We start from the raw sequence: 17,229 nt of genomic DNA, 5'->3' as shown, positions 1-17,229 counted from the left end.
CACATAGACACCCACTGTACACCTTATTGCATGTACACACCTCTATTTGAGGTTTTAGCTTTTCAACAGGCTCTATGCATAGCAGCCATATTGTAAATAAATTGGTCCTCTTCCTTACTTCCTTCAAAGGTGTTACAATGATACTAATGAAGGCTCTGTTCCATTTAGTGTAACACAGTGGTTCTAATGAAGGCTCTGTTCCATTTAGTGTAACACAGTGGTTCTAATGAAGGCTCTGTTCCATTTAGTGTAGCACAGTGGTTCTAATGAAGGCTCTGTTTCATTTAGTGTAACACAGTGGTTCTAATGAAGGCTCTGTTCCATTTAGTGTAGCACAGTGGTTCTAATGAAGGCTCTGTTCCATTTAGTGTAACACAGTGGTTCTAATGAAGGCTCTGTTCCATTTAGTGTAACACAGTGGTTCTAATGAAGGCTCTGTTCCATTTAGTGTAACACAGTGGTTCTAATGAAGGCTCTGTTCCATTTAGTGTAGCACAGTGGTTCTAATGAAGGCTCTGTTCCATTTAGTGTAACACAGTGGTTCTAATGAAGGCTCTGTTCCATTTAGTGTAACACAGTGGTTCTAATGAAGGCTCTGTTCCATTTAGTGTAACAGTGGTTCTAATGAAGGCTCTGTTCCATTTAGTGTAGCACAGTGGTTCTAATGAAGGCTCTGTTCCATTTAGTGTAGCACAGTGGTTCTAATGAAGGCTCTGTTCCATTTAGTGTAACACAGTGGTTCTAATGAAGGCTCTGTTCCATTTAGTGTAACACAGTGGTTCTAATGAAGGCTCTGTTCCATTTAGTGTAACAGTGGTTCTAATGAAGGCTCTGTTCCATTTAGTGTAGCACAGTGGTTCTAATGAAGGCTCTGTTCCATTCAGTGTAGCACAGTGGTTCTAATGAAGGCTCTGTTCCATTTAGTGTAACACAGTGGTTCTAATGAAGGCTCTGTTCCATTTAGTGTAGCACAGTGGTTCTAATGAAGGCTCTGTTCCATTTAGTGTAACACAGTGGTTCTAATGAAGGCTCTGTTCCATTTAGTGTAACAGTGGTTCTAATGAAGGCTCTGTTCCATTTAGTGTAGCACAGTGGTTCTAATGAAGGCTCTGTTCCATTTAGTGTAGCACAGTGGTTCTAATGAAGGCTCTGTTCCATTTAGTGTAGCACAGTGGTTCTAATGAAGGCTCTGTTCCATTTAGTGTAACACAGTGGTTCTAATGAAGGCTCTGTTCCATTTAGTGTAACACAGTGGTTCTAATGAAGGCTCTGTTCCATTTAGTGTAGCACAGTGGTTCTAATGAAGGCTCTGTTCCATTTAGTGTAGCACAGTGGTTCTAATGAAGGCTCTGTTCCATTTAGTGTAGCACAGTGGTTCTAATGAAGGCTCTGTTCTATTCAGTGTAGCACAGTGGTTCTAATGAAGGCTCTGTTCCATTTAGTGTAGCACAGTGGTTCTAATGAAGGCTCTGTTCCATTTAGTGTAACACAGTGGTTCTAATGAAGGCTCTGTTCCATTTAGTGTAACACAGTGGTTCTAATGAAGGCTCTGTTCCATTTAGTGTAGCACAGTGGTTCTAATGAAGGCTCTGTTCCATTTAGTGTAGCACAGTGGTTCTAATGAAGGCTCTGTTCCATTTAGTGTAGCACAGTGGTTCTAATGAAGGCTCTGTTCTATTCAGTGTAGCACAGTGGTTCTAATGAAGGCTCTGTTCCATTTAGTGTAGCACAGTGGTTCTAATGAAGGCTCTGTTCCATTTAGTGTAACACAGTGGTTCTAATGAAGGCTCTGTTCCATTTAGTGTAACACAGTGGTTCTAATGAAGGCTCTGTTCCATTTAGTGTAACACAGTGGTTCTAATGAAGGCTCTGTTCCATTTAGTGTAGCACAGTGGTTCTAATGAAGGCTCTGTTCCATTTAGTGTAACACAGTGGTTCTAATGAAGGCTCTGTTCCATTTAGTGTAACACAGTGGTTCTAATGAAGGCTCTGTTCCATTTAGTGTAACACAGTGGTTCTAATGAAGGCTCTGTTCCATTTAGTGTAACACAGTGGTTCTAATGAAGGCTCTGTTCCATTTAGTGTAGCACAGTGGTTCTCAAACCTTTTAATTTCAAGGACCCCCATAGCTCTGAGACCCTAAGGGTGCATTTAGTTACATTCATACACTCTCAGAGTTACAGACCTGTAAGGGTCCATTTGGAACCCCCTCAAGGACCCATGAGGGTCCCTGGACCACACTTTGAGACCCACTGGCTCATTAGTGTCATTGTAACAACCAGAATGGAACAGAGCCTTCATGTCGTTCTAATAAAGCTTTCGACTTCTGAGTCGACTTCTAAAATCTAAACACAACATGAATTTAACATGAATTTAAAAAATCAGCACACACACACACACACACACACACACACACACACACACACACACACACACACACACACACACACACACACACACACACACACACACACACACACACACACACACACACACACACACACAGTCTTACCTTGAGTGTGTATTTCTGCTTGGAGTTTGAGGGAGACACGATGACCCAGATGGTTACTATTAACCTGCCTGGAGAGACAGACAGACAGACAGACAGACAGACAGACAGACAGACAGACAGACAGACAGACAGACAGACAGACAGACAGACAGACAGACAGACAGATAGATTAGCATACCTGTAGGATACTCCACAGTAAATATGCTAACAAATCAGCGTGGCTGTAGAATAGTCTAGTAAACATACCTGTTGAATACCTGTGGTCAACATGCTAACAGTGAACGTTTATCCAACTTTATCCATGATAAAGTTGAAGAAAACACAAACAAACCATGTGATCTTTGGAAGTTGCTTAACAACCAACTAGGCTGCAGCAAAACATTTAAAACCAGGTTTACAAACATCAACATTAAGTCAGACGACACTCATTACAGACAAGCTGGATGTGGAAAATCACATCAACATCTTGTTTACAACCATAGAGACACTCTATGAACCATATGTCCACAACACTGTCACAACACTGGATAACAAACTGTTTACAACCATAGAGACACTGGATAACAAACTGTCCTCTCAGGGGGCAGGTCAGATGATGATGCTAACGTGCTAACAACGTGCTAACCTTTATCCAGCTTGCTGTATATGTGTTGGAGCAGGTCAGATGATGATGCTAACGTGCTAACAGCGTGCTAACCTTTATCCAGCTTGCTGTAGATGTGTTGGGGCAGGTCAGATGATGATGCTAACGTGCTAACAGCGTGCTAACCTTTATCCAGCTTGCTGTAGATGTGTTGGGGCAGGTCAGATGATGATGCTAACGTGCTAACAGCGTGCTAACCTTTATCCAGCTTGCTGTAGATGTGTTGGGGCAGGTCAGATGATGATGCTAACGTGCTAACAGCGTGCTAACCTTTATCCAGCTTGCTGTAGATGTGTTGGGGCAGGTCAGATGATGATGCTAACGTGCTAACAACATGCTAACCTTTATCCAGCTTGCTGTAGATGTGTTGGAGCAGGTCAGATGATGATGCTAACGTGCTAACAATGTGCTAACCTTTATCCAGCTTGCTGTAGATGTGTTGGGGCAGGTCGGGAGATGACTCAACGTTTGGCGGGTAAACGTAGAGCGCCTGGCTGTGGGCCCCGCCCCCCTCCCTCTCCTCCATGGCCTCTCTGCACACGCTCAGTATGTTCCTCCTGAAGTCCTGAACCTCCGGGTCCTTCAGCATCTCAAACTCACACACCGGCATGCCTATAGCGAACCCTAGTGGGGAGGAGGACACATTACACCTTATTATTATTATTATTATTATTATTATTATTATTATTATTATTATTATTACACTAGCATGCCTATAGCAAACCCTTGTGGGGAGGAGGACACATTACACCTTATTATTATTATTATTATTACACTAGCATGCCTATAGCGAACCCTAGTGGGGAGGAGGACACATTACACCTTATTATTATTATTATTATTATTATTATTATTATTATTATTATTATTATTATTACACTAGCATGCCTATAGTGAACCCTAGTGGAGAGGTGGACACATTACACCTTATTACTATTATTATTATTATTATTATTATTATTATTATTATTATTATTATTACACTAGCATGCCTATAGTGAACCCTAGTGGAGAGGTGGACACATTACACCTTATTACTATTATTATTATTATTACTATTATTATTATTATTATTATTATTATTACATTTATTATTATTATTATTATTATTATTACACGAGCCTATAGTGAACCCTAGTGGAGAGGTGGACACATTACACCTTATCCTACTACTTTAATTAAAACGCCCACGCTGTGGTGTACGTCCCGGGTTGGCCACTCCACCCTCAGACTATTGATCAGTGCTCTGGCTAATGCCTATAGGCTTCTTTCCCCACCTTCAATGTACTTTCATATTGTACAGTTAATATAAAACTACATTATTTTTATTCAGGAACATTTTAGCCACTTTTTTTTGGCCGCTAGGCCCCCACCCTCCTGCTCAGGTGTGACATCATCAAGATCATGTCACCATGACAGACAGACAGACAGACAGACAGACAGACAGACAGGCAGGCAGACAGACAGACAGACAGACAGACAGGCAGGCAGACAGACAGACAGACAGACAGACAGACAGGCAGGCAGACAGACAGGCAGGCAGGCAGGCAGGCAGGCAGGCAGGCAGGCAGGCAGACAGGCAGACAGACAGACAGGCAGGCACTGGCAGACAGACAGACAGACAGACAGACAGACAGACAGACAGGCACTGGCAGACAGACAGACAGACAGACAGACAGACAGACAGACAGACAGACAGACAGACAGACAGACAGACAGGCACTGGCAGACAGGCAGACAGGCAGACAGACAGACAGACAGACAGACAGACAGACAGACAGGCAGACAGGCAGGCAGACAGACAGACAGACAGACAGACAGACAGACAGACAGACAGACAGACAGACAGACAGACAGACAGACAGACAGACAGACAGACAGGCACTGGCAGACAGGCAGACAGACAGACAGACAGACAGACAGACAGACAGGCAGACAGACAGACAGACAGACAGACAGACAGACAGACAGGCACTGGCAGACAGGCAGACAGACAGACAGACAGACAGACAGACAGACAGACAGACAGACAGACAGACAGACAGACAGACAGGTACATACCTATCTCTCTGTTGAGTATCTTCTCCTCTCTGTTTCCTATTGGTTCAATGACCTTTATGATGGGAGGGAGGAAGAGTATTTAGATGTATTGTTTATTGTTTTAATAAGGACTTATAGTATGAGCAGTATAAGACGAGCCCAAAAGGTAGATCTTCATCTAACAGTAGATCACTTGACACACCCCTAAAAATACTCATTTAAATATAGAAAAATATTTATAAACACAAATCACAAAACTCCTCCGTTTTTTTCTGGCATCTGTCACTTGAATTAAGGTGAGTTGATTGATTGACATGAAGAAGGGCCTATCAGCTCCCTTCACGGCTTCTGTAGGCAAACCCCCACAATGCAATGCTTTGTTTCGAAGAGTGTTTCGCACAGCCCAGTGATTAGTTCATGCCCTTAGCCCTATTCTAATACATAGAGTTCAAGTCATTCTAAAACAGTTGACTAAGTTAAAAATGTATGCCTTTAATAAATAGTTGTCCGTCATAAATAGATCTCTAAATAAATAGGTTTTGGAAAAAGACTTATGTTAAAAGTGCATGTCATGGTGTGTTAAAAGGTTAAATTCATTGGAGAGACAGTGGAAAAAAAACATTAACGAGTAGTCATGTAAAACAGGTGTGCCAGTGTTGCTGAGTTTACTGAGCAAAGAGTAAACTAGAAGTAGTTAATGAGGTAATTGATGTTTGTCTTTGATGTTTTTCATTCTGTGGATGTATGATCAAGTGATGTGTGCTGATTGGGGATTTCTCAATTGTAAGAGTGGGGGGAGAGATTATAAAAGAGGGGGATGATTGCTAAAGAGTATTCACCTGTATGACCTGAGTGTTTGACCTGACACAGGTTGGATTATACCAGAAGCCAAGTTGAAGCCTGCTGCTGTTCTGAGGCACAGTGCCTATTTCTAGCAGTTTGTATGACATGTTTGAGTTATAAAAAGTCTTAAGTGAGTGTAAAAGTGTGTTTGTGCTGAGGGAAAAAAGTCAGTTAGTCGCTCAACACGAGGACACCATTGCTGATTTTTAAGGACTGTTTGGAGTGTATTCCTGACGAGGATTGTACCTTCCTGCTGTTTGCTTCACCTCACAAACATTATCACTTCACGAATATTCTACAGAACTGAACTGTGAGTAAAGACTTTTGTGCGCTCGTTTGTCATTAAGGACAGAGGACTGAGGACTCAGTCACCCATCGACCCATCGCTCCACCATCACCACCATCAGGCCTGCAACGTTTGTTGTTTTGTGTGGATGTGTGCGTGTGCACGTGTGTGGGCCCACTGTGTACTGTATCTGCTATTGAGGAATAGTGATAGCCTGTATGTTTTTCTTTGAAACAAGGTAACAGGGATTTTGCATTAAGACATGTAAACATTTTGAATTGGGTTTTGATATTTTGATTTACGCAAGTCAAGTGTGATTTTGGTGTTAAATTGTGAAGACAATTAAGGTTCTCACTTTACATTAGGTAGAGTTCATTTGATTTAATCAGGTTTAAAAGGCCTAAGGCCTACTGGTATTTTCTAAACAAAGGTTTACCTTCGGTATCATTATTTGTTGTATGTCTATTTCATGTTTTTATTTCATGTAAACTTTAAAAAAGGGTAAAAAATATTTTGTAAAACTAACAAACCCTAATAAATTTGATTTACATTTAAAGTGTTGTCTGAGAGAATTATTTGAAATAGGTCTACTGTCAAGTTCATCAGCCTTGTGGTTTATAATATAAATACAGGGTTAAAAAGTAAAAGGTAACGAACTCAAGCGCCCCGTTTATTCCATTCAACACGGTACCGGGGTGCTACATATATATATATATATATATATATATATATATATATATATATATATATATATATACATATATATATATATACATATGTATATATATGGATACACGAGGTAGACGCACGCGGGTACACACGCGCATGTCCGTGCATGTGCACTTTCAGAGCTGTATGAATTTATATTCATATATAAATTGTATAAAGTATATTTAATGACCTTGAGAATGGGGTGGAACATTATATAACAGTATATATATACATGTATATACATTTATACTGTATATACATATATTATGTATATTACATACTGTATAGTATATTTAATGACCTTGAGAATGGGGTGGAACAGGCGAAGGTCACACAGCCTCCGTGACTCGTCATAAAACTCCTCCCTCTCCGCTTCCTGGGTCACGCCCACAAAGATGTAGCACGACTCCTCCTGCGGCCAATCACAGGGAAGAACACACAGGGTCAGATCTGAACCATCCAATCGTGTGTGTGTGTGTGTGTGTGTGTGTGTGTGTGTGTGTCTGTGTGTGTGTGTGTGTGTGTGTGTGTGTGTGTGTGTGTGTGTGTGTGTGTGTGTGTGTGTGTGTGTGTGTGTGTCTGTGTGTGTGTGTGTGTGTGTGTGTGTGTGTGTGTGTGTGTGTGTGTGTGTGTGTGTGTGTGTTCGATTGAATACTTATTAGAAGTTTGCAGAATAAAGCACATTAAATAACAGACATATATATGTTACAGTATGATTGGAGAACCAGTACGATTGAAGAAGGCTCGCTCGTTTTTACCACCCACCCAGCAATTCTGTAGAAGCAACACTAGAGGGAGCCACAAGCCAGGCTTGTGCACAAGCATATATTGCCGCGACCACACACACACGTGCGCGCGTGTGTGACCGGCTTCGAGTGCTATCAATGCATTGAATGGGGAAATAGGCGAGTTTATTAGACCTTTCAATGGGCGAAATAGGCTACTACCTACCCGCGATTTATCAGACCATTCATTCAGGAGCTACTGACCTACTTGGAGGCGGAGCAGTCCGCACAACAATATTTACGATTCTGTGCCTATCGGTACATAACTCAAACGGCGCTGAGTAGGCACAGGCGAACGTCACACCGTTCAGGACGGCAACTCGGTCGCCTTAGCTCCCTCTGTGGTCCTTCACGGGGTGACAGTTCGCCTGTGACTGCGCGCCTCCGTCAGGGTCCAAAACCAAAAGCGAAACCTAAACTGAACTATTAAGTCATGTCAGTTGGTAGGTTAGTATGTCTTGATAACACCCAATGAATGGTCTGATAAATCGTGGGTAGGTAAGTAGGTCGCCTATTTCGCCCATTCAAAGGTCTAATAAACTCGCCTATTTCCCCATTCAATGCAGATAGCATTCGAATCAGGTGGACTGTTAAGATACTTTTATTGTGTTCTGCTGGCTTTTGTTTTAGTTTCTCCCTGACACACACACACACACACACACACACACACACACACGGAGGAGGAGAAGGAGAAGGAGGAGGAGCTCCTCCTCCTCGCGAGCCTCGCTAATAAACCCTGTCTCGAAAAGCCCCGCATCGCCCCGAAGCCCCGTGCCTAAAAACGAGCGCTCTGTCTTCAATCGTACTGGTTCTCCAAACGTACTGTGACATATACACTACTATGCAGAACATCATAAAAACAGTTTAGAAAATAAGAAAAACTAAAAATATATACAGTAAACAGTTAAGGAGAGGTTAGGTTATTGCCTCGTCACTCAAGGGTCCTTCTGGTCGATCGACACGGTCACGACTTTTTTCTGTTCTGGCCCCACAGTGGTGGAATGAACTTCCCACTGATGTCAGGACAGCAGAGTCACTGCCCATCTTTCGCCGCAGGCTGAAAACCCACCTCTTCAGGAAACACTACCCTTCCTCTTTGCCTGACCTACTTGTTGTTAACTAGTTGTACGAACTCTTGTTTTATTGCTGTATTGTTTTATTGGATCTTGTTTAGTCGATACACTTATTTGTTTTAGCTCGTGCTCATTTTATTTAGCTATTTTGTCTCATCTGTTTAAGAAAGTAGGTAGCTGATATATTGCACTTTTACCTTAGCGCTAGGTATACTCTTGGTTGCTTGTTTTTGCAGGAAATGCACTTAAGACTTCTGGTGATTAGTAGTTTCGTTACCTACCTATGTTGAATGTACTTATTGTAAGTCGCTTTGGATAAAAGCGTCTGCTAAATGACTGTAATGTAATGTAATGTAATGTTATGATTCCATACAGGGGCCAGTTTAAATTGCATCCTCCTGAAGTATTCTTTAGGGCAGTTCTGAAGGAGAGTAGGGTTTTACACTCCTTCACTACTTTTGGACGGGCATTCCACATTTTGGTGGCATAGCAGGAGAACGAGTTCAACCCCTTGTTTGTGCCAAATCTGGGTTGGACGTGATCAGTGGAGCTACCTCTGGTGTTGTGATTGTGGACTTTTATGAAGTAGTTTGACAGGTACATGAGTATCTTAACGTTGTGGTGTATCGTATGGGTGTCTGTTAGGTGTGTAGTACCTGTAACAGTGTGTACAGAGGATACTTCCTGGCTTCAGAGAACAGCTGTTGTTTGATGTTTGTCAACGGAGCTTCTCTGAGACACTCTAATGACACTAACATGCCTGTAATACACAATACATTATGTTAGAACAACACTACACATTCTAATGAAACTAACATACCGGTAATACACAACCATTATAATGTAACTTATTAGAACACTACACACTCTAATGACACTAACATGCCTGTAATACACAATACATTGTGTTAGAACAACACTAAACAGTAAACACGTCTACACAACACTAACATAAACTGTTATAAACAATACATTATGTTAGTACAACACTACACACTTCTACACAACACTAACATACCTGTAATACACAATACATGACGTTATTATTTTATTTATACGTTTATTTGGGAGGGACAGAATATATTAATGAACGCCTGCACATACAATGCAAAGTAAATACGCCGGATTTAGGAAGAATGCTAGTTTCCATCCGTAGTCCTCATACAGAAAACAAGCAAGATTACTAAAGAACACATATAATATAAACATTACTAAAGAACTCATATAATATAAACATTACTAAAGAACACATATAATATAAACATTACTAAAGAACACATATAATATAAACATTACTAAAGAACACATATAATATAAACATTACTAAAGAACACATATAATATAAACATTACTAAGAGGGTACAAACAGTCTTATCTTTAAGGTCCTACAAGATCATTTAGAAAACCTGTGAAATGGTTACACACCATGGATGGATGGATGGATGGATGGATGGATGGATGGATGGATGGAGAGTAGATCAGATCTGGCAGACCATTAGGTAAACAGATAGATATTAGATATATATATATAACAGTATATAACAGTAGATAATCAGGAGTGTAGCCTACTACCGGTGGAAACTCCCCCCTGTCAGGTGATAAGAAGCTACGTCCTACTGGGGAAACTCCCCCCTGTCAGGTGATAAGAAGCTACGTCCTACTGGGGAAACTCCCCCCTGTCAGGTGATAAGAAGCTACGTCCTACTGGGGAAACTCCCCCCTGTCAGGTGATAAGAAGCTACGTCCTACCGGGGAAACTCCCCCCCTGTCAGGTGATAAGAAGCTACGTCCTACCGGGGAACCCTGTCAGTTGATAAGAAGCTACGTCCTACCGGGGAAACCCCCCCCTGTCAGGTGATAAGAAGCTGCGTCCTACCGGGGAAACTCCCCCCCTGTCAGGTGATAAGAAGCTACGTCCTACCGGGGAACCCTGTCAGTTGATAAGAAGCTACGTCCTACCGGGGAAACCCCCCCCTGTCAGGTGATAAGAAGCTACGTCCTACCGGGGAAACCCCCCCCTGTCAGGTGATAAGAAGCTACGTCCTACCGGGGAAACTCCCCCCTGTCAGGTGATAAGAAGCTACGTCCTACCGGGGAAACTCTCCCCTGTCAGGTGATAAGAAGCTACGTCCTACCAGGGAAACTCTCCCCTGTCAGGTGATAAGTAATCTCTCAAAAACAGATTCTGCTCTCCGCTTGAATCTGTCGGGGGGGGTTCGTCATAACGTGTAAAAGTGGGCGTGCCTTCAGATCAGGAAGCAGGCCACGCTTTACCCAATCAAATGTAGTGGGCGATTTACTTTCTGCTCTCGCTTCCCACTGAGAACAAACCGAAACTCATTTAACAATAGCGTCCTCGGAGCAGACAAAACCACGGAAAGATATTCACATTTTAACTTGCTCTTTCATCATAGAAACAAGTGGGCTTATAACCAAAACGATCCATGTTCTCTGGAGAAGTGGTGTTAGTGTTCCGTGTAGAAATATTGTTAGTGGGAATGAAAACATAGTCGCACCACCGGAAGTGATGCGCTGAAGGCAGACCAAAACCCTGGTTTCCTTGCGTACGGGTGCTACGTTTTCTTCCTCCCAGAGCCAACTGAGATAGTCAAAAACAGCAGAGGGGGCTGTTTTTCCTTTTCATTTGGCGCTGGGTTCCCAGATTGGGTGATAAGAAGCTACGTTCTACCAGGGAAACTCTCCCCTGTCAGGTGATAAGAAGGTCAGTTGGCTCTCATGCATTGAAGGAGGCATGAGCTCGGCCCTGGGCTCCCTAGGCTGTGGGGGAGTGTAGCACCCAGGATCACAGAAAATTGGCACCGGGTGGAAACAAAAGGCTTACAAAATCGTGGGATAAAAAAAAGAAAAAGGCATTTTGTTCAAAACGGAGCACTCCTGCAAACTTTAGATCTGAAAATCTGAAAGACCCGTTTGGTGTGATGACTATAGAGATACTGTGATGACTATAGAGATACTGTGATGACTATAGAGATACTGTGATGACTATAGATATACTGTGATGACTATAGAGATACTGTGATGACTATAGAGATACTGTGATGACTATAGACTATAGATATACTGTGATGACTATAGAGATACTGTGATGACTATAGAGATACTGGCCCTCATTCATCAACGGAGCGTATAAACCGGCGTATATTTTTCCATATATTCGGCCCTACGCCAACGTCGAAGTGCACATTTATCAACGAATCCTACACAGCCGATCCGAGCGTACATTTGGTCCCAGCCTTGATAAATGTCACGGCTGAAACCGAGCGTCATTTAAATAACACGCCCTTAAATATTCTGGAAACACCCCGATTTTACGACATGAAGAACCGAAAAGAAAGAGTTTCGCCGGCTCGCCTCGCCTCGCTGCCTGTCAAGTCACACACACGCACACGCACACACCTCTCTCTCTCTTTCTCTCTCTCTCTCTCTCACACACACACACACACACACGCCCAACTGTGTCTTTCATGTAATCCGTAGCGGTACAATCTTTGTCACGTAGGCTTGTAGCCTACATGAATGACATATTATGATACCAATCACATCGCCATGAATGGAATACGTTTGCATATTAATTTATTTACCCCATACCGAGCATTGCGCGTTCGAGTTACACTAAAATAAAGCAGTCAGACTCGGGCAGGCTGCAGTGATTCCGTGCCGCCACGTTAATAAGAGATTGGAGCGTCGGGTTTATATCGTTAACCCAGCCAGGTTGTAGTCTTCAAAACTCTCTATGACATAACTCCATACCAATGGACAAGCTTCTGTAAGTTTGTACACCTCACTGTCCATGAAAAGATGTTCGGGAGTCCCGAAAATGCGCTCGCAGAAGTGCTCGTATATTTTGAAAATAGCAGATCTACAAGCTCACAACGCGTCGTGATGCGACCCGTTGTGAGCTTGCAGATCTGCTATTTTAAAATAGCCAATGCAGCCAGATCTGCAAGCTTAACCGAATGACTGTTAAAGCAGTTTGTTTAAATTACTTTATAAAATGTTATATTTTCACAGGGATTATTTATTAGTGTAGATATACATTTAGGAGTGGATTATGTGTCCAGATGCCTGTCAGACAGTCAGACAATGTTGCTCCGCAGGTCTAGAATGGAATAAACGGGTGCAGCCAAAGTCAACAACTGCTCTCTACCAGACGTGAGATTTCAGCGTATGGTAGGATAAAGCCCACGTCAGGATATATTGATAAATACGCCCATTATTTGGGCTGCGCCGCGTTGATAAATGAGGGCCACTGTGATGACTATAGAGATACTGTGATGGCTATAGAGATACTGTGATGACTATAGAGATACTGTGATGACTATAGACTATAGATATACTGTGATGACTATAGACTATAGATATACTGTGATGACTATAGAGATACTGTGATGACTATAGAGATACTGTGATGACTATAGAGATACTGTGATGACTATAGAGATACTGTGATGACTATAGAGATACTGTGATGACTATAGACTATAGATATACTGTGATGACTATAGACTATAGATATACTGTGATGACTATAGAGATACTGTGATGACTATAGAGATACTGTGATGACTATAGAGATACTGTGATGACTATAGAGATACTGTGATGACTATAGAGATACTGTGATGACTATAGAGATACTGTGATGACTATAGACTATAGAGATACTGTGATGACTATAGAGATACTGTGATGACTATAGAGATACTGTGATGACTATAGAGATACTGTGATGACTATAGACTATAGAGATACTGTGATGACTATAGAGATACTGTGATGACTATAGAGATACTGTGATGACTATAGAGATGCTGTGATGACTATAGACTATAGAGATACTGTGATGACTATAGAGATACTGTGATGACTATAGAGATACTGTGATGACTATAGAGATGTTAATGGTCCATTGTGTGACCCGTATAGTAGCCTACTGTAGGTGTAGACATACTGTCAGATGTTTTGTCTGAAGCAGAGAGAATGTTTGTCTGAAGCAGAGAGAATGTTTTGTCTGAAGCAGAGAGAATGTTTGTCTGAAGCAGAGAGAATGTTTGTCTGAAGCAGAGAGAATGTTTGTCTGAAGCAGAGAGAATGTTTGTCTGAAGCAGAGAGAATGTTTTGTCTGAAGCAGAGAGAATGTTTGTCTGAAGCAGAGAGAATGTTTGTCTGAAGCAGAGAGAATGTTTGTCTGAAGCAGAGAGAATGTTTGTCTGAAGCAGAGAGAATGTTTGTCTGAAGCAGAGAGAATGTTTGTCTGAAGCAGAGAGAATGTTTGTCTGAAGCAAAGAGAATGTTTGTCTGAAGCAGAGAGAATGTTTGTCTGAAGCAGAGAGAATGTTTGTCTGAAGCAGAGAGAATGTTTGTCTGAAGCAGAGAGAATGTTTTGTCTGAAGCAGAGAGAATGTTTGTCTGAAGCAGAGAGAATGTTTGTCTGAAGCAGAGAGAATGTTTGTCTGAAGCAGAGAGAATGTTTGTCTGAAGCAGAGAGAATGTTTATCTGAAGCAGAGAGAATGTTTTGTCTGAAGCAGAGAGAATGTTTGTCTGAAACAGAGAGAATGTTTGTCTGAAGCAGAGAGAATGTTTGTCTGAAGCAGAGAGAATGTTTGTCTGAAACAGAGAGAATGTTTGTCTGAAGCAGAGAGAATGTTTGTCTGAAGCAGAGAGAATGTTTGTCTGAAACAGAGAGAATGTTTGTCTGAAGCAGAGAGAATGTTTGTCTGAAGCAGAGAGAATGTTTGTCTGAAACAGAGAGAATGTTTGTCTGAAGCAGAGAGAATGTTTGTCTGAAACAGAGAGAATGTTTGTCTGAAACAGAGAGAATGTTTGTCTGAAGCAGAGAGAATGTTTGTCTGAAGCAGAGAGAATGTTTGTCTGAAACAGAGAGAATGTTTGTCTGAAGCAGAGAGAATGTTTGTCTGAAACAGAGAGAATGTTTGTCTGAAACAGAGAGAATGTTTGTCTGAAGCAGAGAGAATGTTTGTCTGAAGCAGAGAGAATGTTTATCTGAAGCAGAGAGAATGTTTGTCTGAAACAGAGAGAATGTTTGTCTGAAGCAGAGAGAATGTTTATCTGAAACAGAGAGAATGTTTGTCTGAAACAGAGAGAATGTTTGTCTGAAGCAGAGAGAATGTTTGTCTGAAGCAGAGAGAATGTTTGTCTGAAGCAGAGAGAATGTTTGTCTGAAACAGAGAGAATGTTTGTCTGAAGCAGAGAGAATGTTTGTCTGAAGCAGAGAGAATGTTTGTCTGAAACAGAGAGAATGTTTGTCTGAAGCAGAGAGAATGTTTGTCTGAAGCAGAGAGAATGTTTGTCTGAAACAGAGAGAATGTTTGTCTGAAGCAGAGAGAATGTTTGTCTGAAACAGAGAGAATGTTTGTCTGAAACAGAGAGAATGTTTGTCTGAAGCAGAGAGAATGTTTGTCTGAAGCAGAGAGAATGTTTGTCTGAAACAGAGAGAATGTTTGTCTGAAGCAGAGAGAATGTTTGTCTGAAACAGAGAGAATGTTTGTCTGAAACAGAGAGAATGTTTGTCTGAAGCAGAGAGAATGTTTGTCTGAAACAGAGAGAATGTTTGTCTGAAACAGAGAGAATGTTTGTCTGAAGCAGAGAGAATGTTTGTCTGAAACAGAGAGAATGTTTGTCTGAAACAGAGAGAATGTTTGTCTGAAACAGAGAGAATGTTTGTCTGAAACAGAGAGAATGTTTGTCTGAAACAGAGAGAATGTTTTGTCTGAAACAGAGAGAATGTTTTGTCTGAAGCAGAGAGAATGTTTGTCTGAAGCAGAGAGAATGTTTATCTGAAACAGAGAGAATGTTTTGTCTGAAGCAGAGAGAATGTTTGGATAATGGATTGATGAACTAATTAAATGACAGAGGAGACGTCTGCATGGTTGGTCTTGTGGATTCTATACAGATATAGATAGATATAATAGTATATATTAGATTTGACAGACCGTTAGGTAAACAGATAGATATAATAGTATATATTAGATCTGACAGACCGCTAGGTAAACAGATAGATATAATAGTATATATTAGATCTGACAGACCGTTAGGTAAACAGATAGATATAATAGTATATATTAGATTTGACAGACCGTTAGGTAAACAGATAGATATAATAGTATATATTAGATCTGACAGACCGCTAGGTAAACAGATAGATATAATAGTATATATTAGATCTGACAGACCGTTAGGTAAACAGATAGATATAATAGTATATATTAGATCTGACAGACCGTTAGGTAAACAGATAGATATAATAGTATATATTAGATCTGACAGACCGTTAGGTAAACAGATAGATATAATAGTATATATTAGATCTGACAGACCGTTAGGTAAACAGATAGATATAATAGTATATATTAGATCTGACAGACCGTTAGGTAAACAGATAGATATAATAGTATATATTAGATCTGACAGACCGTTAGGTAGGCAGCAGTCCACCAGGATGCGGGGGGGCATGAGGTGCAGACCCCACAACTCCCCCGACGACGGCCTGGGAGCCATGGCAACACGCTGTCTCACTGCTCAGCACCTAGAGACACAGACAGGCAGACAGACAGACAGACAGACAGACAGACAGACAGACAGACAGACAGACAGACAGACAGACAGACAGACGTGTCATTAGTTTGTTTCATACATTTTAAACACTTAAACCCTCAATACTAAGACTGTTGGCTCTGTACTTGGTCTGCTCTGTTTTCCCTCTTCACCAGATCCATTTTTGCCAAAACATAGCAGATCTACAAGCGTGTTGTGAGCTTGTAAATCTGCAATTTCTGGCTAATGTTCCCTTCAGAGATGCTATGGTTCAAGATGTTAATGTAACAACTTGAACCATCAGTCAAACCCACATGAAGTGTTGAATTCAGTGTCTTTGTCTGGTTCCTATGACAACGTTCTATTTGACTCATTAAAGTTAATATGAGACCTTTCATCTAAACAAGAGCTAAACCATGTTTAAAACCTCAAACATTTAGGACTTTATATTATTATTTACATAGTTTAATCCTCTACATATTAAACTATATTATTATTTACATAGTTTAATCCTCTACATATTAAACTATATTATTATTATACATATATATTTACATATTAAACTATTGTCTCAGCAATGAGACAAAAACAAAGAGATAACATGGAGTCATATAGTCATATATATATATATATATAAACATGGAGTCATATATATATATATATATATATATATATATATATATATATATATATATATATATATATATATATATATATATAAACATGGAGTCAGGATTCATGATTCCTTTCATTTAAGTTT

The 17,229-nt window shown here is 40.8% G+C and overlaps 1 protein-coding gene across 2 annotated transcripts in view; it reads right to left on the bottom strand.

Moving 5' to 3' along the window:
* The window catches only part of LOC308101956 (phosphatidylinositol 4,5-bisphosphate 3-kinase catalytic subunit alpha isoform), a gene marked incomplete at its 5' end in the record, with an annotated part of 43,774 nt that extends 27,341 nt beyond the window's left edge, over positions 1-16,433 (bottom strand). For both annotated transcript variants that reach the window (XM_080451509.1, XM_080451510.1), the window contains 6 exons: positions 2,513-2,580; positions 3,570-3,779; positions 5,217-5,268; positions 7,337-7,447; positions 9,550-9,653; positions 16,349-16,433. In XM_080451509.1, the coding sequence (XP_080307635.1) occupies positions 2,513-2,580; positions 3,570-3,779; positions 5,217-5,268; positions 7,337-7,447; positions 9,550-9,653; positions 16,349-16,433 (630 nt within the window). The remainder of the gene's footprint in view (positions 1-2,512; positions 2,581-3,569; positions 3,780-5,216; positions 5,269-7,336; positions 7,448-9,549; positions 9,654-16,348) is intronic.
* Positions 16,434-17,229: the final 796 nt, after the last annotated feature.

Source organism: Gymnoscopelus braueri (genome assembly GCF_963280865.1).
Source record: "Gymnoscopelus braueri genome assembly, chromosome: 15".
Lineage (NCBI taxonomy): Eukaryota > Metazoa > Chordata > Actinopteri > Myctophiformes > Myctophidae > Gymnoscopelus > Gymnoscopelus braueri.
The sequence above is the reverse complement of the archived record's forward strand: the minus strand, read 5'-3'. Positions and strand labels throughout refer to the sequence as shown.